The 24,312-nt window shown below is 37.7% G+C and overlaps 1 protein-coding gene across 2 annotated transcripts in view; it reads right to left on the bottom strand.

Annotated features, from left to right (window-relative positions):
- Positions 1-24,312, bottom strand: part of METTL9 (methyltransferase 9, His-X-His N1(pi)-histidine) — a 62,949-nt gene that overhangs the window by 37,631 nt on the left and 1,006 nt on the right. For both annotated transcript variants that reach the window (XM_069084920.1, XM_069084919.1), the window contains exon 2: positions 3,998-4,188. In XM_069084920.1, coding sequence (XP_068941021.1) covers positions 3,998-4,188 — 191 coding nt within the window. The remainder of the gene's footprint in view (positions 1-3,997; positions 4,189-24,312) is intronic.

Consider the following 24,312-nt stretch of genomic DNA (forward strand, 5'->3'; position numbering starts at 1 on the left):
CTCAACTGACATCTTACTAATCAACAAACAGTTCTGAAACTGGCCACTAGGTTGCTCCACAAACAAGCCTCCTATCTCCCAGCTCTGGACATTTTCTCTGACCTTTGCTATGCCTAGAACACTCTCCTTCCTATGCTCCAACTACTGACCTTGCAGGCTTCCTTAAACCCCAACTAAAATCCTACCTTCTACAGAAAGCCCTCCATAATTTCTCTTAATTCTAGTGCCTTCTCTGTTAATTATTTCCTAGTCATCCTGTGTTGTACAGCTTGTGTTTTATTATATTTGTTCACATATTGTCTCCCCTGTTAGAGTATAAGTTCCTTGAGGGCAAGGGCTGTCTTTTGCCTCTTTTTGGATTTCCAGTGCTTAGCATAGTGACTCAACTTATTGATTTGATTGATAAAAAAACACTGGATGATCAGTTCTATTTCATATTCATTTGTCATCTTCCTCATGATGATCTAGCTTAGCTTGGCCTCACATCAAACTCTCTCCAAGTTCAGTTTCCCCATAACTTCTCTTTACTCTTTTGTGAGGCAAAAATACTTGTAATCTTCTTTCATCATCCTCTGAGTGTTCTGAAAATTAGCTTTTGGGACAGCTAAGTGGTGCAGTGAATAGAGCACTGGCCCTGGAGTCAGGAGGACCCAGTTCAAATTCGGCCTCAGACACTTAACACTTACTAACTGTATGACCTTGGGCAAGTCACTTAACCCCAATTGCCCTGCCTTTCCCCTCCAAAAAAAAAGAAGAAAAAAAGAAAAAGAAAATTAACTTTTACTCCAAACTGGTATTAGTTGGCTTGGCAAGAAAATCAAGTGCTTCCTAGCGGATGTCTAATTTCTGGACTTTGATCCATGGTAAATATTTTGAATCAAATTTTTTTTTCTAAAAAATGGTGGCAGTCAAATTCAATATCTTTTCTTTTGTCAATCTCCAATTTTTCAAGTCAATGGCTATAACTGTTTCTTCCCATGTTTATCCTTTCTTTTAATTTGTCAGTGATTTTGAGCTTTATCCTCACTAGTTAATACTCACTAGTTAATACATAGACAGCTAATTCTGAAATAATTCCCAAGATGGTAACCAATCATATCCTATCTGTTAGTATATATTCAATTTCATCTTCTATGTTTTTTCAGTTCTCCCCACATGCACTGTCTACTGATTTCTCCCTGCAAAAAAAAAAGTACTCAGGATATACAGATATAAATCTTCTAAGTATTCTACAAATTTTCAGTATGTCTTATTCCATATTTTCTAACATAATCTTTGCTATCCTTGGTTGTGCCCACTTTCATGATGAAGTCATGACCGATGACAAGGTATATATGCTGATTAAGTTTGGAGGTTCTTATCAAGTTCTTTATAGAATGTCTCTGTCATCAAGTTTGGCAGCAACTGTTGGCACAAAAGCTATAATTACCTTCATGGTGGTCTGTTTACTTCTATTGCAAACACTGCACCAAAAATGAAACTCTTTGTAGAAAATCTAAATTCTGTTGTGATTTTCAGTACCCTCTGCCCTGTATTCCATTACTCCACTACTTGAATTTTGAAAGTAAAGGAAAAATTGCACAAGACTGATATTTGTATTTTATCTGCTTCATCAGTCATCATGACCAAAAAAATCAAGTGGGGGCAGCTAGGTGGCACAGTGAATAGAGCACTGGCCCTGGAGTCAGGAGGACCTGAGTTCAAATCTGGCCTCAGACACTTGACACACTTACTGGCCGTGTGACTTTGGGCAAGTCACTTAACCCCAATTGTCCTCCAATAAAAAAGCAAAAAAAATTCACCTAGTAGCTAACCTTCTGGTGATGAACTTCTTAGTATTTATAAAGTCTAGTTGTCTGCTGCTGGGCTCCCACTGTACAGCATTCCTCACTTTGTTGGGTCCTTGCCAGAGTTTTCATCCCATTGTAAAGCACAAGGTTTCTTCTTTCCTCTTACAGAACTCAAGGTCACTGCCACAGCTTGATGAGCCAGAACACAACTTAGGTAGAGATTCCCTAGCTTTGGAGGCTTAAGCTTAGCCACACAAAAAGATAGCATATAAATTAACAATCACAGAATCAAAGTTAGAATGGATTTTTATGAGGTCATCTGATGGATCTATATTTAAATTATTCATGAACAATGGTTTCAGATCTATTTTCAAAACTCTCCAGGAAAGAAGATTCCTTATGTGCTTTTCCTGACATTATTGGTTCTCAAAAACATCACTGCCAGGCTAGCCTCTAGCTCATTCAGTTCAGGGCCCTTTTTCTGACAGTGAAAACAATGAATGGGAAGTAGAAGGGGACAGTTATCCTTGGACTCCAACTTCAAAGACTCAGCTGAGGACTCAGCAGCACACAGCTGATTCTTATTCTAGCTCTATTCTATTCTATTCCCTTTGAAATGACAAATTCTCTTGACAAACTCTTACCACAATTTAAGAGTTAAAAAAAAAAACCTCCAACAACTTGGTTTCTTGTTATCTTCTACGTTCTGCTTCTTCCTTGTAATATCTCTTAACATGCTTAAAGACTAAATTATTCCTTTCTTTAGTGTTCTTTTTTCTGGCATCATTCTTTGACTTCTTGAAGAAGGTGACATAGAAACATTTATCTAAAGAGTTCTTTATTTCCTGAGTAAATTCTAGAGGTAGTGCTTAGTGGTAAGAATCTTCTCTAGAAACAACAGTACAGGAAGGTCTGAACTGAGTCTTCAGTAGAGGAAGCAGTAACTAAAGCAAGTGATTTTAAAAAGGATTATACCAAGAATTCAAGGAGTCAGGGAAATCTAAGGGATTTCTCAACACTCTATTTCCTCACTTTCTTAAAACTGAGAGGTTTTCCCTCCTGTGCCATAGGGATTTTGATTAAATTGCCAGAGCTTATGAAGTTCTTTTGCTTTCAAAAGAAAGAAAAACCTGCATGGGATAGAAATCTTACACAGCACACACTCAGAATAGGCAAGTTTAAAAGAAACTTTTTACAACCCTACAACTGAGGCCATATAAACCCTAGGCAATTCATTGGAAACAATGAAAAAAATCAAGTAAAGGATCCTGGAAATGACTTTGGTCCCTGGGGACATATTCAAGGATCAAATTATAGGCTGGGAAAACAAACATAAACCACAGAGAGCTTGTTTCTAAGATTTTAGTGGCAAAGAAGTATAAGAGCACTACCATAGAATTGAAATGATCCACACAGTACTTTTTCAGCATTAAAAAATTATTTTTCTCTCCTTGGTTTTCTAATTTTGAGAGATATAATTATGTTTGAAAATTGAGTCAAGAAAGGACAAGAAAGGGGCGGCTAGGTGGCACAGTGAGTAAAAGTGTCAGGCGGTGTCAGGAGGACCCCAATTCGGTTCTGGCCTCAGACACTTAACACCCACAAAAAAAAACTAGCCATGTAACCTTGGGCAAGTTACTTAACCCCAATTGCCCTCCAAAAGGGAAAAAAATTTTTTTTTAAAAAAGGACAAGAAATAGCTACTGAGGTTTTTTTCAAGATTAACAAAATTGATGGATTCTAGAATAAGAGTCTACAGAACTCTGGCTAAACTCAGGCAGGGGTTTCAGAAAGAGATACAGAATCTCTCTCTTTAAATTGGCCATCAACCTATTTTTAACTGAATATTCAGATTCCAGAAGACTTGGTCTCAATGCAATTTAAAAGTCAAGGTAAGAAAGATCTTTTTCCATTCTACTTCAGCCTGTCAGTGGTAAATGTCTGCACTGAAGAGCCTAAGTACCCTGGTGATTGCTGCTACTAGAATACAGGTGATGATCAGGTAAGATAGGACCTCTGGCAAAGACACAAACTACAAATATAAAGAAGGATGGGGGCATTTGTATGTACTTGCCAATGCATGGGCATAATGACTAGATTCTGACTAGTTAATTAATGCATTATAACTATTCCATGAGCAATCTGAAGAGGGAGAATTTTTTTTTTCTTAAAGGAACTATTTTTTTTTACCGTATTATTTCACTTACCCATTAATTGATGTTCTAGACATAAATAGGCTAAAAACAGATGACACAAAAGAGTGATACAGTTGAATAAACAGCCAGCCCGATTTCTCAATGCTGTTGTTTAAGAAGATCTGTGTTCCTTGATCAAGGTAACTCTGGACAAAGACAGGCTGAAGTGATTCACATAATTGCTCTCTGTTGCACACATACCACTAAAGAGAGAGAGGAAAAAAAAAACAGACATCAGAGGCATCATCTAAAAAAGTGTAACAATACAACACCAAAACCGGTAGAAGAATGAAGACGAAATTCTCAGTGTCTAAAATATTATAATATATAATCATGTAGCATCTTTAAAAGAATCTATAAAATATTACCTTCTCTTTCATATGCTACCAGTTAGTAGTCTGTTATTAACCCTGATTTTCAGATGAGAAATGTCAACCAGAGTGAACCAGCCTCTAATCTGTGGATGGCCAGAGCTGAACAGAGCAGGCTAGAGACAAGAGAGTCAGGAATCAAACAGAGAGAAGTTTAATTTCAAAGTGATGGAAATGGTGTGCAAGAGAGGAGGGAATCTAGACACATGTGCCCAAGACCCACCCCCAATGAGGGGATGTAGGCAGGGGGGGGGGGGGGGGAATCTCAATACTTATACCAATGACTATGCAGTGAGCTGTAGCCCTAACAAGTGATAGAAGTTTGACTCATAGTGTTGCAGTCTAGGAGAGCTAGGAATCCTTAAATTCAAGGGCAAACAGTGCAGGTCTGCCTCCAAAGAATTGGACTCAAGTCTTCTTTCAGTCAGAGACAAGGTTTACTAAAACACCCGTTGGGATGGTGAGGATATGCTACTTGGTAGACCAGACTGACCTTTTTTTATAGGGAAAAAAATATGGTAAGATTTGGATGGGATCAAGGAGTATTCAATAGTTTAGGGTGGCGGCCAGGTGGCTCAGCGAGTAAGAGCACCAGCCCCAGTGTCGAGATGACCTGGGATCGAATCCAGACTCAGATACTTAGCACCACACCCAGAAATAACTGGCCCTGTAACTTTGAGCAAGTTACTTAACCCCAATTGCTTAAAATAAATAAATACATGAAAAATAGTTTAGGGTGACCAGTAGGTAACTGGGGAGGGGTCTAGATGGGATTAACGGTGGGAAATAGATTGGGGTGATCAACAGTAGGGCTGGGCTGAGTCAAAGATAATAGAGAATTAAAGGTTGGGGCTGGGTCAGAGCCACAAAGAAAGGACAGTTGAAAAGACTATTCTGGGATGAAAGATGGCAGACTGGGCCAAGTGGGAAAGTCCAGAGGCTGGGCTGAAAGTTCAAAGGGGGGGAGGGGTCCAGAGCCCTTACCCCCTCATTAGCTGGGGTTCATGACCAGAGTACCTGTCCAGTGCTTTGTCTGACCTCAGAGAATACCTGATGCTGATCAAAGCACTACAATAATTATGTGATTTTGCCAGAGGGTGAGATCATCCAGAGGGTGAGCCCAAAGGGTTGTTATATGCTAAATTCAGGGCACAACTTGCTTGCTGGGCCTTAGCTCTGGAAAACAGGATGTCTCCTAATATCCCGACAGAAAACAAGGTATATATTATAATAACTTGTACAAGACCACCAAACAAATCTGTAGCAGGACAATGAATACAACTCAGATTAACGTTCCAACCAGGTTAAGCTGCCTCTCTACTTACTGGTTAAATAAACATGTCTAAAAAATTCTCAAAACACTTTACAAATAGACTGTTCCCCATTGTTACAAACGGATAAGACAAAATTTGAACCATGGAAAGATTAAGAACTTAGGCAAAGTCACTTAGTCACACGGCAAAAACAAGAAATGAAATTCCAAAAACATGATTCCCAAGCATAGCTCTAACTAGAGAACTATTTCTTTGCTCTAATGGGTTCAAGATCTTCAAATGCCAGTAAACTAAATCTAAAACAATATGATGCTTTTCAACTTTGATTTAAGAATATTTTATTACCCTTTTTTTTTCATTTACAAGAATGAACTTCTTTAAAGACCTGACAACTGAATTAATAGATTAGCGTCTGAAACTAGGATACTGAGTCAAATTGTAGGGAGGACTAATGTTGCTTACTTCATTTTTTGGCTAAGAAAATATTAGTTTTCTCTTTTCATTTCCTTTCAAAAAGTAACTTGTATAACTACTCCACAAAAAGTATGACCAAATTTCTCATCAATTTTGTAAACTGTTAGGTGTTTCCTGTCTCTACAAAAGGTATTGTATTCACTTGCACAACTGGTGAAGCAATTTTACCAGCACACTAACCTTGCTAAACACTAGCTAAAACACTGCATAACTTATTTCCAACACTGGCTTTTAAGAAAATATTATATATAGACCAGTCTCACAGCACAATGTAGACAAGTATCGGAAAGCAAGAGCTAGTTATTCCTTTTTGTTTAGTGAACCTTATGCAGGCCCTTGATACTACTTTTTTTTTATCTTAAACTAAATACAGCATCTAATTTACAGCTGGTAAATTTATCAGAAATAATTTTGCACTTGGGATGAGGAGAGACTTGAGTTCAAATCCCATCTCCCATAATTTCTCATTTTGGGATCATAAGGAAATGACTCAATCTCTCTGAGACTGTTTCCTCATCTGTAAAATGAGAACCTACAGTAATACTTACCTTACAAGGTTGAGACTCAAACTGTATTACGTATGTAAAGTGCTTTGCAAACCTTAAAGCTCAATATAAAGATCAGTTATTATTACCAAAACAGTTTATTAGGATGGCACATTAAAACATTATTTCTCTGCCCTAAAATTCTGAACTAGTTGTACATTGTACTCATGCCCTTATACTTAAGCAATTTTTCCTTTATTTTTACTTATAGGTACTAAGTATTTTCTTGCTCAAACATTCACCAGTTTCTAATCCCCCCATAAACTTCACACAGACTTGTGCTTACTATAGACTTCTTTTTATTGTATTCAATATACGTTTCCTGTTTCTTCTGAACCCTCTAAAATGGATGCAACTCTAACTTTGATCTAGTTTACATTCTCTAAAAAGACCAACAAAGATGAAATGAGCAGTTTACAAGATCTGTTATAAACGCTATCTCTTCAGAGCACATAATCAGGTACATTCTACTAATACATGAGAGGTAGGGGAGCAGAAATGTAAATTGTTAAAGGGACAACATCGATTGAAACCATGGACTCTTGACTCCCTGAACCATCAAGAATGGGCCCCATTTGTTGCATATGATGTTTCCAGATGCCGATGTTGCTCAACTGCGACTCATCCAAACTCATAACATTAACAACACCCGAGTCAGCCTCTCTTGCCGGACTGAACAGTATTTTGAAAAATAGATTGGGGAGATGGCAGAAAAAGGAATAGGACAAGAAAAAGAAAATCCTCTCATTGAAAATACATGTTAAGAAGAGACCAAGCTCTCACTCTTTGCAGATGACATGATGATATACTTAAGAGAATCCTAGAGAATCAAGTAAAAAAACTACTTGAGACAATAAATAAATTTGGCAAAGTTGCAGGATATAAAATAAACCCACATAAATCCTCAGCATTCCCATATATTTCCAATGAAATTCAACAGCAAGAGATAGAAAGAGAAATCCCATTTAAAGTTACTGTAGACATTATAAAATATTTGGGCATCTACCTGCCAAAACAAACCCAGGACCTGTATGATCATAACTACAAAACACTTTTCACACAAATAAAGTCAGATCTAACTAATTGGAAAAATATCAATTGCTCGTGGCTGGGTCGAGCTAATATAATAAAAATGACAATTTTACCTAAATTAAATTATATATTTAGTTCCATACCAATTAATTTACCAAAAAACTACTTTATAGAGCTAGAAAAAATAGTAACAATTCATTTGGAAGAATAAACGGTCCAGAATATCAAGGGAATTAATGAAAAGAAATGCTAGGGAAGGTGGACTAGCTATACCAGATTTCAATCTGTATTATAAAGCAGCAGTCATCAAAACTACTTGGTACTGGCTGAGGAACAGAGTAGTGGATCAATGGAATAGATTAGGCACACAGATTCAGAAGTCAACGACTATTGTAATCTATTGTTTGATAAACTCCAAGATCCTGGTTTTTGGGATAAGAACTCACTATTTGACAAAAACTGCTGGGAAAACTGGAATATAGTATGGCAGAAACTGGGCATAGACCATTATCTAACACCACATACCAAAATCAAGTCTAAATGGGTGCATGATCTAGGTATAAAGGTTGATCCTGTAAGCAGTCTTGTAAAACAAGGAATAGTTTACCTGTCAGATTTGTGGAGAGGGAAAGACTTTATGACTAAACAAGAATTAGAGAACATTATAAAATGTAAAATGGATAATTTTGACTACATGAAACTGAAAAGTTTCTGTACAAACAAAGCTAATGTAACCAAGATTAAGAGGGAGGTGGGAAATTGGGAAAGAATCTTTACAACCTATGTCTCTGACAAAGGACTCATTTCTAAAATATACAGAGAATTGAGTCAAATTTATAAGAATACAAGTCATTCCCCAATTGATAAATAGTCAAAGGATATGAAAAGGCAATTTTCAGAGAAAGAAATTAAAGATATTTATAAGCATATGAAGAAATGCTCTAAAGCACTATTGATTAGAGAAATGCAAATCAAAACAACTCTGAGGTACCACATCTCACCAGTCAGATTGGCTAAGATGACAAAACAGGAATATGACAAATGCTGGAGAGAATGTGGGAAAACTGGAACACTAATGCATTGCTGGTGGAGTTGTGAACTGATCCAGCCTTTCTGGAGAGCAATCTGGAATTATGCCTAAAGGGCTATAAATACTTTCATATCCTTTGACCCAGCAATACCACTCCTAGGGTTATATCCCAAAGAGATCATAGAAATGGGAGGAAGACCCATATGTACAAAAATGTTTATAGCAGCTCTTTTTGTGGTGGCAAAGAATTAGAAATTAAGGGGGTGCCCATCAATTAGGGAATGGCTGAACAAGTTGTGGTATATGCATGTTATGGAATACTATTGTGCTATAAGAAACGAGGAGCAGACAGTTTTCATATTTACCTGGAGAGGTTTATACAAACTGATGCTGAGTGAGAAGAGTAGAAGCAGGAGAAAATTGTACACAATTACAGACACAACGTATGTGTGATGACCAACTTTGATAGACTGAACTCTTCTCAGCAATGCAGTGATATAAGTCAATCCCAAAAGCATCATGATGGAGAGAAATATGTGCATGCAGAGAAAGAACTAGAAAGAACTGAGTTTATATCCAGGTGGAAGCAAAATACCTGATCTTTTTCCTTCTCGTTTGGTTTTATGTCCTCTTTACCATTTTTCATTCCATCTGATACAATCTGTCTTTATAACCTGACTAATGTATAATGTGAAAGTATTTACAGATCCTATACTTGACTATATGCCGCCATGGAGGGGAGGGGAGGGAGGGGGCCAAAATGTGAAACTCAAGGAATTGTGGAATTGAATCCTGTAAACTAAAAGGAAACAAACAAATTAATTTAAAAAGAAAAAAAAAAGGAAGAATAACTATTTTACCACTTTTAAAGGCGTGGACAGCCAAAGGAGGCTGCCTCCAACTATATAGTAAGGTATTCAGTGGACTGACTTCATGTTAGGTAAACTAGGCATACTCAAAAGGCAAAGTTATACATTTCTTCTTGTTTGAAATTTGCCAATAAACAAGGGTGCACATTAAACAAAAAATACACGTTAAAACCCAAGTCCCTCCCAGTCCATGCTAGTATGTCTTTCCTAAATTGCAGAAGAATCTAGCAGATGGCACTCAAAGCAAAGAGGCCCCTCCCAAAAAACTCTCCAAACACAACAGCAGAAAGACTGGCATAACTAAGAAAAATAAAACCCAAATCTAAATATCTGTGGCAGTTTTCTTCTTTCTGATCTTCTTAAAAGTAGTTCACGTTCCTCAGTTATAACTTTTTTATATTTTATTACAAAATACCTAAAGAAGCATGCACACTAAGTATCATTAAGTTGTCTGCTTAGGAAATTGGGCATAGTATCCTTTCAAAAAGAAAACAAGAATATCTTATTCAAATGGTTGTTTAGATGTGAAAAGGTAGATAAATATATAGATCAGGTAATTAGGTTTTATATCGTCTTTGCCTTTGCAAAAGACTCCCTCCAAGATTTTAATTATTCTTACTTTCAAATAATATTTGCTAAACATGAACCCACAACATGCTAGACTATGTACTTTAAAATATAAGCACAAAGACCCAGGCTCTGCCTTCAGGGAGCTAACATTCCAGAAGAAAATGATATAAAATTACTGAGGACAAATACACACTTGTAAAAGAGAGCCAAAATTCAGAGGTAACAGATGGCTGGTAAGGAGAATCAACTAGTCAAACTGTACAATTACCTTTCTCCTATGTGGAGGTTCTGTTTAGAGCAAAAGCGCCAAAACTTCCTGCAGCAATGTGGCCCTCTCTCTCCCAGTTACACCCAGGCCCAGCCCTGCTTGACAGAAGAGCTGCAATGACATCTCAGCATATGGAGCATATCCTCAAGCAACATGCATTTGGAAAGTGTAGGTGAAGCATATTTAGGTATGTTTATCCTTGAAGGCAATAGACTCCAAGCACTCAAATAAGAAATGTAAAGTGTTTTATATGTTTGGCTTTTTCCCACCTGGAAATCATACCAATCCTCCATCACCAGATTGACTTCCTTAGCTAGAGACCAGAAAGGATGTGAACAAGGTACTTGACAATGATCTGCCTTTTAAGACGCACCAAAATTTTCCTCAATTTGTATCAACTGCATGAAGTGATTTCTTGAGAACAAACTTCAAATCAAACCAGTTATTTCTAATCTAGTTTTAGCTGATGCCAAGCATAAGGGAGGATTTCAATCAATTAACAAGTATTTATTACCTACTGTTACACATAATATGTTTGGATGCTTACAAAGTTTTTTTTAATAACACCTTACAATAAAACTACCAAAACCTTTAATGTCAGTTGGGAATAACAAGATTATAAGTATGGAATCAGAATGCTAAGGCTAGAGGACAAGAGAAATCACTTAGCCCAACCCCTTCCTTTAAACTGAGGAAACTGAGTCATGGAGAGTTGAAGGACTTGTTTAAAGCAAGATAATGAGTGATAACTGAGTAAAAAGAATCTATCCACAAAATATCTAGTAAGTTACTATATGTGATCAGTGAAACACTGCTCTGCTCAAACCTCTGATACTAGCTCCACAGAGCCTTGCACGTTTGTACACTAGCATTTTAAACATCCTTTAGAGAAGAGGCTGTTGGGTAACAGATTTGTAAAACCTGCAATTCAAACCTGAATCCAAATTCTGACTGCTCCTTACTATCAGCATGAATTTGGGCAAATGACATCTCCTGAGTCTTAATTTCCTCATGTGTAATAAGAGAAGTTAAATTAGATGATTTTTTTTAACATATTATTTATTTTTAATTTTCAACATTCACTTCCAAAAAGTTTTAAGTTTCAAATTTTTTCACCATCTTTCCCCTCCTCCAACCCTAAGATGGCATGTAATTTGATATAGGCTCTACATAAATATTTATATTGAACCTATTTTTACATTAATCATTTTGTAAAGAAGAATTAGAACCAATGGGAGAAACCACAAGAAAGAAGCAGACAAAAAAAAGGAAAAAAAGAAAGAGCAAATTAATATGCTTTCAATTTGCATTCAGACTCCATGGTTCTTTTTCTGGATGTGAACAGCATTTTCCATCATGAGTGTTTTGGAGTGGTCTTGGATCCTTGCATTGCTAAGAAGAGATAAGTCTATACAAGTTAGTCATTCATTGCACATTGTGGTTGAGTACTGTGTACAGTGTTCTCTTGGTTCTGCTCATCTCACTCAGCATCAGTTCATTCAAGTCTTTCCAGGTTTTTCTGAAGTCTGACTGCTCCTTATTTCTTATAGCACAATAGTAAGTATCCACATTCATACACCACAGTTTGTTCAGCCATTCCCCCAACTGATGGGCATCCCCTCAATTTCCAATTCTTTGTCACCAAAAAGGGAGCTGTTATATTTTTGTACATCTATTTGTATGATTTCTCTGGGATACAGCCCTAGAAGTGGTATTGCTGGTATGCATATTTTTATAGCCCTTTGGCCATAATTCCAAATTGCTCTCCAGAATGTTTGGATCAGTTCACAATTCTACCAACAATGCATTAGTGTTCCAATTTTCCCACATCTCCAACATTTATCATTTTTTTCTGTTTTGTCATGTTAGCCAATCTGATAGATGTCATGTGGTACACCTCAGAGTTGTTTTGATTTGTGTTTCTCTAACCAATAGTGATTTAGAGCATTTTTTCATATGATTATAGACAGCTTTAATTTCTTCATCTGAAAACTGCCTGTTCATATGCTTTGCCCATTTATCAACTGCGGAAATTAGATGACTTCTAAGGTTCTTTCTAGTTCTAAATCACATTACCAAATTACCTTGTCTACTCAAACTTCAACCAACTAACCTTCCACGTCCTGATTTTAACTGAAACTTGTCTCTTCCCTGAGGACAACATAATCTCCCTTATATCCCTCTCCATTTGAAACCATTCTTTTGCCCATTTCCAGACTCAGAGTCAGAAGAAAGGACGCCTCTTTTAAATTATTCATTCCTACACCAATAAACCTCATTAACCTCTCCTCTTTTGGGGTCCTCATTATTGTCATACCAACAAACCTAGAAACTTTTCCCAGTGACTTAAATAAGTGACTCATGGTCTTTCTATCCTAATGGTGTCAAACTCAAATAGAAAAAGTGCTACGTATCACATGCACATAAGGATCACTGCAGTCTACATATTAACCACATATTACTATCGTCTATATTATATTGTATATTTACTTATTTTGTAAAATATTTCTCAATTACATTTTAATCTGGTTCAAACTGCAATCAGGAGTGTTGTGGGTACTCAGGCAGTATTGTATACCTCGGTTCAATTCCACTCCCACTCCACGGTCCTCAGACACCTTAAATGCTTTCAATTCTCTAAATGCTTACAGTATCTAATAACTTGACCACACAATTCCTCAATTCTAGTTGATTACTTTATGTAAACAATATTAGCTTCACATTAGCTCTGACCACTTCCAAGACTCGGAATTTTGACAATTCTAGATTTAGACAACCTCGAAGTCTTAATAACAGCAGGTCACATTTATATTATATTTGAAATACATTATCTCATTTTAACCTTACAAAATCCTGTAAGGTAGGTGCTATTATTATCCCTATTTTACAGAAAAGGAAATTGTTTCAGGTGGCATGTAAACCTGGGTCCCCTGTTTCTAAGCGAAACATTCAATTCATTCTTATATATGAATTAGCCCTTACTGTCCAAATGCTCTGCCACTGCTTCATGGCTAGCTGCAGAAAATCATGAAACTGAGCTTTCAAACACTAAAAACATTAATTGATACATTAATTCAATAGGTCCCTACCTTTTATTCAATAATTCTAATCTACAATGATCAAGTTTCTGTCTCATTCTCTTTGGTAAATATTCCAAACCTTTTCTTCTGTCTTCTAGTCCCTAACCATTCCCTCTCACCCTATATATGGTACCCTACTTTTACATCAGATGACCAAGCCTTCTCTTTCTCTGAGATTAAAGCCATGATTGAGTACCCTCAGTTTACCTTCTCCATTCCTCAAAACTTCTTAGCATTACCACTCATTCATTTTCCCCTTCCCCATTAAATCAAAGGAGTGGGACATTCTTCCTTAAGGCATAATCACTGTACACTTGATCCCATTCCTTCCTACATCCTCTAGGAGTTTGTACCAGCAGCCAGCCCCTCTCTTTCATATATCTTCATTGTTTTCTTCACCCTGCCCCTGTACTTCTCATTTGTTTTTTCTCCCTTATATTACTGGTGCTTAGAATAAGAATACAGTTGAAACATTCCTTAATCATGGTTATAAAGCAGTGTACTAGAGAGACAAAAAAAGTTGATCCAATTATAATCTGAGAATACCAAAATATCCTATGTGTTGGGGTTTGGTTATTTTCATCACCTTAATCAGTGAGTGCTAGATTTATTCCTTCCCATTTGCTCCCACACACATACTAAAGGTCTCCCCAATATTTTTTTAAAAGCTTTCACTAGGCCATATTCAACTTAGCTGTACCCCCAACTCTCTTTACTGCTAAACAAGTTCATGCACAGCCTCCTGGGAAATAAGAATCCAGAAAACTCAATAAGCATCTATTATGTGTAAGACATACTGGACACTCAGATCAAAGGGGAAACAGAGACAAAAATGAAAGTACCTGCTCTCAAAGAGCTTACATATATAAGAAAATTAAACACAAAACATATGAAGTGATTTTCAGGTAGACAGCATGTCTAATATGAAAGGCAATTTGTTAACAAAAACTGTTTCAAAGGGCAGAACGGAAGGGGGCAGGGTAGAGTGGGTTAGGGACACAGCGGGGCTGACACGGATGGGTATGAGAAATGCTACGTAGCGATCAGGTAAAGGAGTTTCAGTCTGGACAGTCAATAACTCATAACCACAAGGATTCTTAGTGCAGCCATCCATAAGGGGGGAGACTGTCACAACTGTCATGCTCTTCCCATAAGGGCACAGCAAGTTTGAAGTACTGACTTTTTCAGTCACCAGTCAGGTCAGCTGTGCCCCAAGTTTACTCAAACTCTCTTTCCTCTCTCCCAAAGAGAAGTGCTCTCTCAGTCTGAAGCACCAAGGGCAATGAAGTCCTACAGATATGCCCCTTAATTGTCTATCATCTGTTACTCATCTTTGGTAGCTTAAAATCTGAACCTTGTTTACCACTGCCCCCCTCCCCTTATTATGAATTTTTAATTTTTACCCTGCTTCTGACTCTGATACCGCCTCCCACATCTAGTTTACTGATTCGGCTCCTAGTATTGGATGTTACTGTATCCCTGACCCCCATCAACCAAGAGCCTGGCCATACATGGCTACAAACACATAACAGGTTTTGACCTCCACTTCCCACTTTACCCTAACCAATACAACTTTCATACTACTGCTAGGAAAAAAAAATACACACACACAAATTTTTTTAAAACTCATAAATCCAGGGGCAGCTAGGTGGCGCAGTGAATTAAAGCACCAGCCCTGGAGTCAGGAAGACCTGAGTTCAAATGTGACCTCAGACACTTGACACACTTACTAGCTGTGTGACCTTGGGCAAGTCATTTAATCCCAATTGCCTTGCCTTCCCCCCTCCAAAAAAAAAACAACAACAGAAAAGCAAACAAACAAAAACTCATAAATCTGGTCATATCTTTACTCTTCAGCACAAAATCTTCAGCAGCTCTCTATTGCCTACCAAATACAGCTCAAACTCCTTTGTCTAACATTTAAGGCCCACCATAATCTGTAACCACCCTGCCTTTTCAGCTCTGTGAGATGTTATCCCCATCTACACACTCACCATTATAGTCAAAATTATATATTCTTTGTCCTCTGAACACATACAGTGCTTGAAAGTCTCCATGCCTTTGCTAACATTGTTTTGATGTCCTCCCTTTTTGGTCTGTTAAATTCCTACCTATCCTTTAAAACCCAACTCATATGATGCCACCCCACCACTAAACCTTCTCTAATTTCTCCTCTCTGGTAATTCCTTCTCCCTCAAACGTCACATCGCCTTTTTTATTATATATCTCTAACATATCTATCCTATAATATCTAGGTTTGTCTCATCCCTCCATTAAATGGTAAGCTCCTTGAAGATAGGACTACTATATTACTTAAACTTTATATCTTCTCCAAATACAAAGTACTGTGCTTTGTACATAGTAAGTGCTTAATAAATATCCAAGCTCTTAAGAGATTTTTTTCAGTAAATATATGGGCATCTCCTGACTCTGCAGGTGACCTGACAGATTAACCTTCATTTTCATAAAGGATGCCATTTCCTTCCTTTTCCTCCCTGTAAAACTGGATTGACATAGTATAAGGAAAAGAACTGATGCAATCAAAAATTATACTCTTAATTTGTTTCCTGAAGTATCTCCACTAGTCATCAAGTATGCTTCCTGAAAGACTTTTCTTTCACTAGAGAAAAGGTTGAGCATATTGGTAGGAGCATTTTTAGTAGGCTCTAAAATAACAAAGTGAAAAATTTTTACAAATTATTAATTAAAACAAATAACCACCAAATCCCACATACAATACTGTTTTCCACATATTCCAGAATATTTCCACATATTCTGGAATATTCCAGACACTGCAGGACTATAAAAACTTCAACAGGAATTTTTAGAACGGTACATAACAGAAGTGTCTATGCAAGGCCTCATAACAGTGTATAGAGGCAGGGTTTCATTAAATGGACCAGACATGCTCTAACAGACCCTCATACATCCATGGATTTCTATGGATTGTCCTAGGTCCACACTAAAGATTTAAAACAGTAAAATTGAGATGAATAGTCATAAACTGCCAAGAAGCTTCAGAGCTCTAGTGTGAGACTTAGCCCAAAGGAAGAAGGCAACTAGTGGTCATTAGTTGAACGCTGGACTTAAGAGTCAGGATGATATGTATGGGCTTGAATATTACCTCACCCCTTTCCTACCTATGTGAACCACAGTGTAAAATGAGAATAAGCCCACCTGGGGCCGGCGGAGGGGGCAGGCTAAACTGATCTCCTAAAATCTCAATTTTGAAAACCAAATGAGGTAATATATATACATATAAAGCACTATGCAAACCTTAAAATGGCGCACAAGTATTAGCTATTATACAGAAGAAAATATCACTGTGAAATTTCAGTTAAAATGGCCACTGGTTGGGCAGTACTTGTCTACTAGAGTCCTTCCCCACCTCTAGATTCCTTGTCTAAAACGACAGTTCAAAAGGAATGTCAATCTTAAACCTGTAGGTTCAAAAACATCTATGGGTTTTCTCTCATTCCCATCTTCTTTACTTCTGATCTAACTGGTTTACTATATTTAGGAATTCTAGAAAATTATGATGTTGGAAGAAGTGCACAATATAGTTATTTTCATGTGTAGTATAATGCTAATAAGGAAACCTAACACTTTTTTTTTTTCACAGTTGAAAGTATCCTTAAATCTGACCAGGAAAATACCTTCTACATCATCCCCAACAAGTATTTGTTTGTCCTCTACATGAAACCTCCCTCTAGTAAAGGAGAACCTATCACCTCCTAGGGCCCATTCAACTTTTTATTTAGAAGTTCTTCCTTACATGGAACCAAAATCTGCTTGTCACTTCTAGTCATTTGCTCCCAGCTTTTCCCTCTGGGTCCAAGCAGAATTAATCTAATCTATCATCTGGGTGACAGTCCTTCAAAACTCTCAAAGACAGTTATCATGTTTCTCCTTAAGTCCAGGATAAATATCCTAGAGAATTAGCTGTTCAAGAGCCATCCTTTTTCTAGTATGTTGTAGCACTTTATCAGGAATCAAAGTCAAGCTCACTAGTGTATAGTTTGCAAATTCACTTTCTTGTCTTAAAATAATAATCATAATAAATCCGGGCCTTTATCCTTCTCTAGTCCTGTAGCAGTTGGTCAATAAGCTTTATTAAGCACCTATGATGTGCCAGGCATGATGCTGTCTTTTTCATTATCCATGTTTCAGAGATAAGTGGCTCCACAAATCACCCACCAGTAAATCTGGTACCCTAGACCTCCGATGTAACTTGTCTGGACAATATGGCTTGAACTCACCAAGGGCATCGGTATGCCTTCTTTACTTATTTTGGGCTTCAATGCACAACTGAATTCATCTTTGCTCTGTCCTTTACAGTCATTCTCCTTGACAGAGAAAACAGAAGCAAAACACCAAACAGAGTAGCTCTGTTGAGGTTCAGAGAACCATAAAGTGTTGAGTTTTAGGGATGCTCCATGATGAGGTGCAGGCTCTGGGAGCCCCCTTGAACTCTGATTAAATACTCTCATTTGATGAATCATTTGCATGAGGCCATAAGCCTTACATTGTGGCTGAGCCCAAACCTAGGTTACTAGATTTCAGCCTATCAAAATATCAATCCACCTCCATTGTCTGTAGCCTCCAGCAACTTCCCACCCTTAAATACTCATTGACCTCATTAACTCCTCCTGAAGACCTCCCCAAACTCCTCCTCTAGGCCACCCCTAGATTCCTCCCACAACTTTCTGTATATAAGACTCCATCTTGTCTGTAAGAGTGCCATAGAATGACCTAACCTAACTTATTCTGTGTCTAATACAAGCAGAACTTTTTTTGCCTTTTTTTCTGGAGGGCAATTGGGGTTAAGTGACTTGCCCAAGGTCACATGGCTAGTTTGTGTGTGTGTGTGTGTGTTAAGTGTCTGAAGCCAGATTTGAACTTGGGTCCTCCTGACTCCAGGGCCAGTGCTCTATTCACTGTGCCACCTAGCCGCCCCTTCAAGTGGAACTTCTAATAAAGTATTTTGGGGTCTCCAGAGCAACCCTAACCCTCTTTATGGGTAACCTCTTCACTAGAGATCCCAAAATGTCAACATGCCGAAATTTGACTCAAGTCTTCTCTCAGTCAAAGTAAAGCAAAGTTAATTAAAGATTCGCTTAATGGATAGACTTTTAGGGAGCCTAAGTATATGTGATGCTTGTATTGACAAGCAGGCCAGAACAATCTGATACAGACTGAGTGATAGATAATTCTCAGCACCTTCATGGAGGCATATATATACAGAAAGGCTTTGGGAGGATTTAGGGGTGGTCTAGAGGAGGAGTTTGGGGAGGGTGTTGAAGATTAAGGGTGGGAAGTAGTTGGAAGGATACCCGGAGATGACAAGACTATGGAGGGCTGGAGGGCTAGGTTAGTTTAAGAGTAACATATTTGGGGGCGGCCAGGTAGCACAGCGAGTAAGAGCACCGGCTCCAGTGTTGAGAACACCTGGAGATCGAATCCCGGGCTCAGACACTTAGCACCCACCCAGAAACACCTGGCCGTGTAACCTTGAGCAAGTTACTTAACCCCAACTGCTTTAAAAAAAAAAAAAAGAGTAACATATTTGGGTATAGATATTTTGATAGTATCAAGGGTGGGAAGTAGCTGGACAATGGAAAGCTAGGTTAGGTTTAAGAGTAACAGATTTGGGCCTACAAATAAAAAGGTTTATGGCCTCCAGCCATAATCAAGTGGGAAGATTCAATCAGAGTTCAAGGGGAAAATTTCCCAGAGCCTGCACCCCCTCAGTTCTGCCTTTTCTCCATTCCCCAACAGCTGGGGTTTGGCTTCCACTCCAAAGAACAATGTGCCTGGCAGGTGGGGGGCAGGGGAAGCAGACTAAACTGATCTCCTAAAATCTCAACACCAGAATAATGACTCAGGTTTGATTACCTTCCCAATTCAATCTTAGAAGCCTCACCCCTCAAACAAAAGGCCTGAGGGTGGAGCACTAAATTCCTTTTTAAGTCTTCCTCCCTTAGCAGGTAGTCTTCTTCCAACAGACAGTAAACTCTAAGAGGCCAAAGACTGTCTTTTTAAATTTATATCCCCTGGGTTTAGTACTGCACAAAGTTAAGTGAACTTAAAAAAAAATGTTTATTGAATTGAAATGAAATGGGCTGATGATACCTAACCAACAGCCCAAAGCCCTTGTTTCTCCTCTGAGTTCTACTACATAAACTAGATCTGGATCCAACATACATATACGTGCCATATATGCCATCTAGCCCACACTGTAAGCAATTGTACTCCAGTCTTCTTGACTCATCTTCTGAACTCAGATAAGAGTTAGCATTCCAACCTGGATATCTTCTTACATTTTTTACATGAGGCCTTTTCTAATCTCCTAACATTAATTCTCCCTCCCACCTCCCATTCCCCTCCCCCCTCCAAAAAATATTACCTTGTATCTTTCTTTTAGATTAAATCTATGTTTTCATTAGTATAAGGAAATCTGGAGGTAGACACATCCTCCACCAAGAGATCTGCTTGACTCTCCAACTTACTTCATCTATATTTTGTATTTATTTTTATATCCACATATTGTTTTTCCCAACATAATGTAAGCTCCTTAAGGTTGGGAATTATTTCATTTTTGCTCTGTATCTCCAATGCCTAGCACAGGACTCAGAACACAGTAGGCACTTAATGCTTGTTAAATGATGTAAAAAGACCAGTACTGGAGCTATACAAGCCTAGTAATCTTTTTATGTCCTGCAATTTCAGTGTGTAGAGGTACCAAGGCGCTCTCATTTTTGATAATGCTTGAAGTACAGCCTGGTACAGTGGAAATAATGTTAAATTTGGAGTCCCAGGACTTCAGTTCAAATTCTCCCTCTGTCACTTAATAACTGTGTGACCTTAGGAAAGTTGCTAACTTCACTAACCCTCAGTCTCCTCCTCATCTATAAAATAAGAAGATTGGCTCTGACTATCCCTAAAGCTGTTTCCACCTCTAAATCTATGATCCTACATTCATTTATACTTTAAGTTGCACAGGCTTTAAATTATAGAAAAAATACTATCTTAAAAAATAATGATGTGGTTCACTGGCAGCCTCACTTGGGATATTCACTCACTGCTACAACTAATCCAGTACTAAGATTTTAATATAGACTTTGGGAGCAGCTGGGACATAAACAATAGTGTCTTTTATTGGAAATTTCAAGAGTCTCTGGTGGCAACACCTACAAGAAAAATACAGACCCCTTAAGTACTGATTAGTGGGGGGGAGGGGGAGGAGACAAGGAGGAGACCCTTACTGTGTTTCTTATTTGGAAGAGATTCTTCATTTGGGGTTTCAAGAACTTGTATGCAGCTAAGATGTGCTTTTCAAAATCTCTTATATGTCTGGTTGCAGTTTGCCATAAGTCAATGAAACAGCCTAGGCAAGGAGGAGTAAAAGAATGAAAATCTATCAACAAAAGTCTAAATTTTTTTTGGTGGACTGCTCTGCAGTATTATGGATTCATGCCAACCTGGGGAAATTTCTATGGTTTTCTCCAAGTAGATTCAGGCACTGGAAATTTTTATAACAACCCCAAACTATTATTTGACACAACTTAAAGGACCTTTAGATGTGATTTCTAAGTTGTCTGAAGAACAACACCAAAGTAGGCAGGTATGAAAAAAAAATCACGTATTCTATATTGGATTTATCAGCTGTGGCAGAGGGAAATAATGAGACTAAGAATCTGTTTAGGGGGTCAGAGAGAAAAAATTTGGATATGTGTACTTATTTTGTTATTATACCTTAATATGGAGTGCTGAATATTATATTTTCTTTTAGAATACTCCTTTTTAAGAAGTGGGTAAAGTTAAAGGATTTAACCTAGATCGGGAACAGTTTTGTTTCAACTGAGTATGTCATTAAATGACTATTATTACTAGATCCTGAGGCTTATTGGCTTTTAAGTTCCAGAAGCTCCAAGACAGTTGTATAAATTTTAAATGCTAAGCTCTTCCATGGGCAAGTCATCAAAAAGATCCAGATCAAAGGGTCTGTTCTGGTTCAAACTGGCTAGATTGACGTGTTACATTCTAGTTAACATCTATGAGTGTCCCACAGTTTGCTTAGGTTCAAAGACAACCAAAGCCTATAAGGAAGAACGTGCTGCTGATTGAAAAAAGTATGAGTTTATAAACTTAGCAGATTTACAGTATAGGTCACCTATGTACCATGTCTCAGGGGAAAAGTCTACCTATAAATACCCTTCCTTATATATTTAACCTTGCAAAAAACAACTGAAGATCCCAATCTTCTGTCTTAGAGGTGGTCTATGCATGTGTTGTGAACCTGCTGTCTGTTTTTTAATGACAAACTCTACAAAATTTTTCTTATGAATATCTTTGCCAATGAATCTCAAAAGAAGAATCAGAAAAAAAGATTATAGATATGACTGACCGTTTTTTTCATGCCTTGATGTAAACAAGCGTAGAGCACATATATGAAAGTAAACACAACACTTCACAAAAACTATTAACTTCTGAAAAGGTGGAAAACATGGCCCTTCACAATCAGTTATTCCATGTGCAAAAAGCTAACATGCATACTCAAGAATCCAAGCATGAGGCTACATTTTAAATTTATAAGAATGTGCAGAATGAGTTAGATAGCAATATCGACTAAACTAGCAGGTCTCTGCAATATGTATGAAAGGTGGACCTACCCTGAAATTCTCAAAGGATTCCCTTCATTTTCACTCCTTTCTACACACCCACTTCATTTATGAAAGCACTAAAAGAGCTAGAATTTCCATTATCTGTATTCATCTCAAGAGTATTTTAAACCAACATTCTTCCTGAACAATCAGATGACACTAGATCTTTTCTCAACATGGAGCAATTATCAGTAAAAATTTATGAGCAATTATAGTGAAAATAGTTTTAAACTTGAGAATCATATTTAAGTGTGCAGTACCTGAAACCTGTAACAATTGTTCCTGTAATATTTCAGCTCTGAAAGCAGTTCGCTGCAAAACAAAAATCTGCTGACAGGTTGTTGTTTGTTTCTTTTTTTGCTTTGAAGTTATACTTCTAACCATGCCTCATAAAACAAGAATTGCTTTACCATTTTTATAAGGTTGGAAATAAACTAGCTTTTCACAGACAATGAAAACATGTATTACAAACATCCATGCAATTATTACAAGTGTTATTACGAACATGTCAAGCCTAAGAGATTCACACATAACTACCAATTGCTAAGGCACTATCACTTCTCTGTCATTTCTATTTCATAATTCTCTACATTTTCATGTTTATTTGTATTTCTAGAGCAGTTATCAATATAGTACTTAATAGTTTCAATTTTTATGTAGTCAGTGGACCATCCTTTTTTAAAAAAAAGTCAATCACTATTAATAATTATGGTTTTGTAATTTAAGAAGTACCTATCCCAACTTTTTCCCCTAACAATGAAAATGGAATAACTAGGACTTAAAAGAAATCATTATAAACACTTGATAAATCAAATACTAGAAGTCAAAGAGCCACATTTTTCTCTAGGGAGTTGCTTCAGCATTTAGGGACCACAATCTACTTTTTCACAAAATTCAGTGAGGAAAATATAAGTGTACCTGAGTACAAATGCTATTATTAGAAATTAATTATTTACACCCCTTCCCAGGTATGACAGGGAAGGACAATATAATAAATTAGAACACCATAAAACAATGACGTAATGACATGTCTTATTACGCTGGCAACTTAAAATTTTTTAAAAGACAAAAAGATGTCTACCTAATATTTATCAATAATATCTCCAGAAGGGTTCTAAGAACCAAGGCTCTTTAAAATGGGTGCGATGTTAACTTCTAAACACTATATCGGCAAACCTTGTCCACCATTAAAGATCAGTGAAAAGATACCAGTAAACGATAATACCATAACACAAAGTTCTTTTAAGGGGCCTTATTTCAATAACTTCACCTTTCTGCTCCTCACAATGCCTCTGGCAAATACATATAATAAAGTTTAAGTGAGTTTTCATTTTCCTAGAGAAGATTGTATTGTCTCGAACCCTTTACACATGTTTTAGAACATATACAATACAAAAGTGTCACCAGAGTAACAGCTGTGTTCCGTGGCTCATACTACACCGTTGAAATTTCTTTAAACATTCTATGTTTTCGGTTCTTCAGTAATTATAACCTAAACCATACTACATGAATAAGAAAAGGAAACCAGCCTGGATAGGGCAGTCCAGAATTAGTTTTTTGTTTTCTTCAAATCACAGTCTACAGTGCCAGGTGTGTTCCTTTCCAACCCACTGGCCCTTAAGCTCCAATGCTGCAACCTGAGAGAAGTAGAGAGGCCAAGCTTTTGAAAATGTGGGTCCCCAAAGTGAATAGGTGGCAAAGCCCTAACAATAAATTCACCAGGGACATAACAATACCACCTACTCCCTCTTTCCAGATGGAAAACCACAGGCTAGGGCAGTGATGGGGGGGGGGTCTCAAACATTTGTAGTATTGAGTTGAGGGGGAGTGAGTGTTTCTGTATGTGTCTAGAGTGGGGGGCAGTGGGGCAAGCCAAGATATGGAAAAGAAGAAAAGAAAAGGCCATTTTTCTTCTACACTTAGCAAACGTCTCCAGCCAGCGAAGCACCCACTTTCTTCCTTAACAAAAGGTTCCCTCCCTGCAGGGAGCCTGGGGCTAGTGTGGAAGGTTCAGGTCTAGGCAAAAAGAGTTTGGGGAGGGGGAGGGGTGTGCTTGTATGTATGTGTATGGGGGGGTGCTGCAAGTGGGGGACGTCCAAGTTTGGGGGGGACAGAGAGGGTGGGGGGAGAGGGGGAGCGGGAGGAATAGAG

The sequence above is a fragment of the Petaurus breviceps genome, unplaced genomic scaffold (assembly GCF_028583685.1).
Source record: "Petaurus breviceps papuanus isolate PSGF00001 unplaced genomic scaffold, PetGlider_PUasm1.0 175, whole genome shotgun sequence".
NCBI lineage: Eukaryota > Metazoa > Chordata > Mammalia > Diprotodontia > Petauridae > Petaurus > Petaurus breviceps.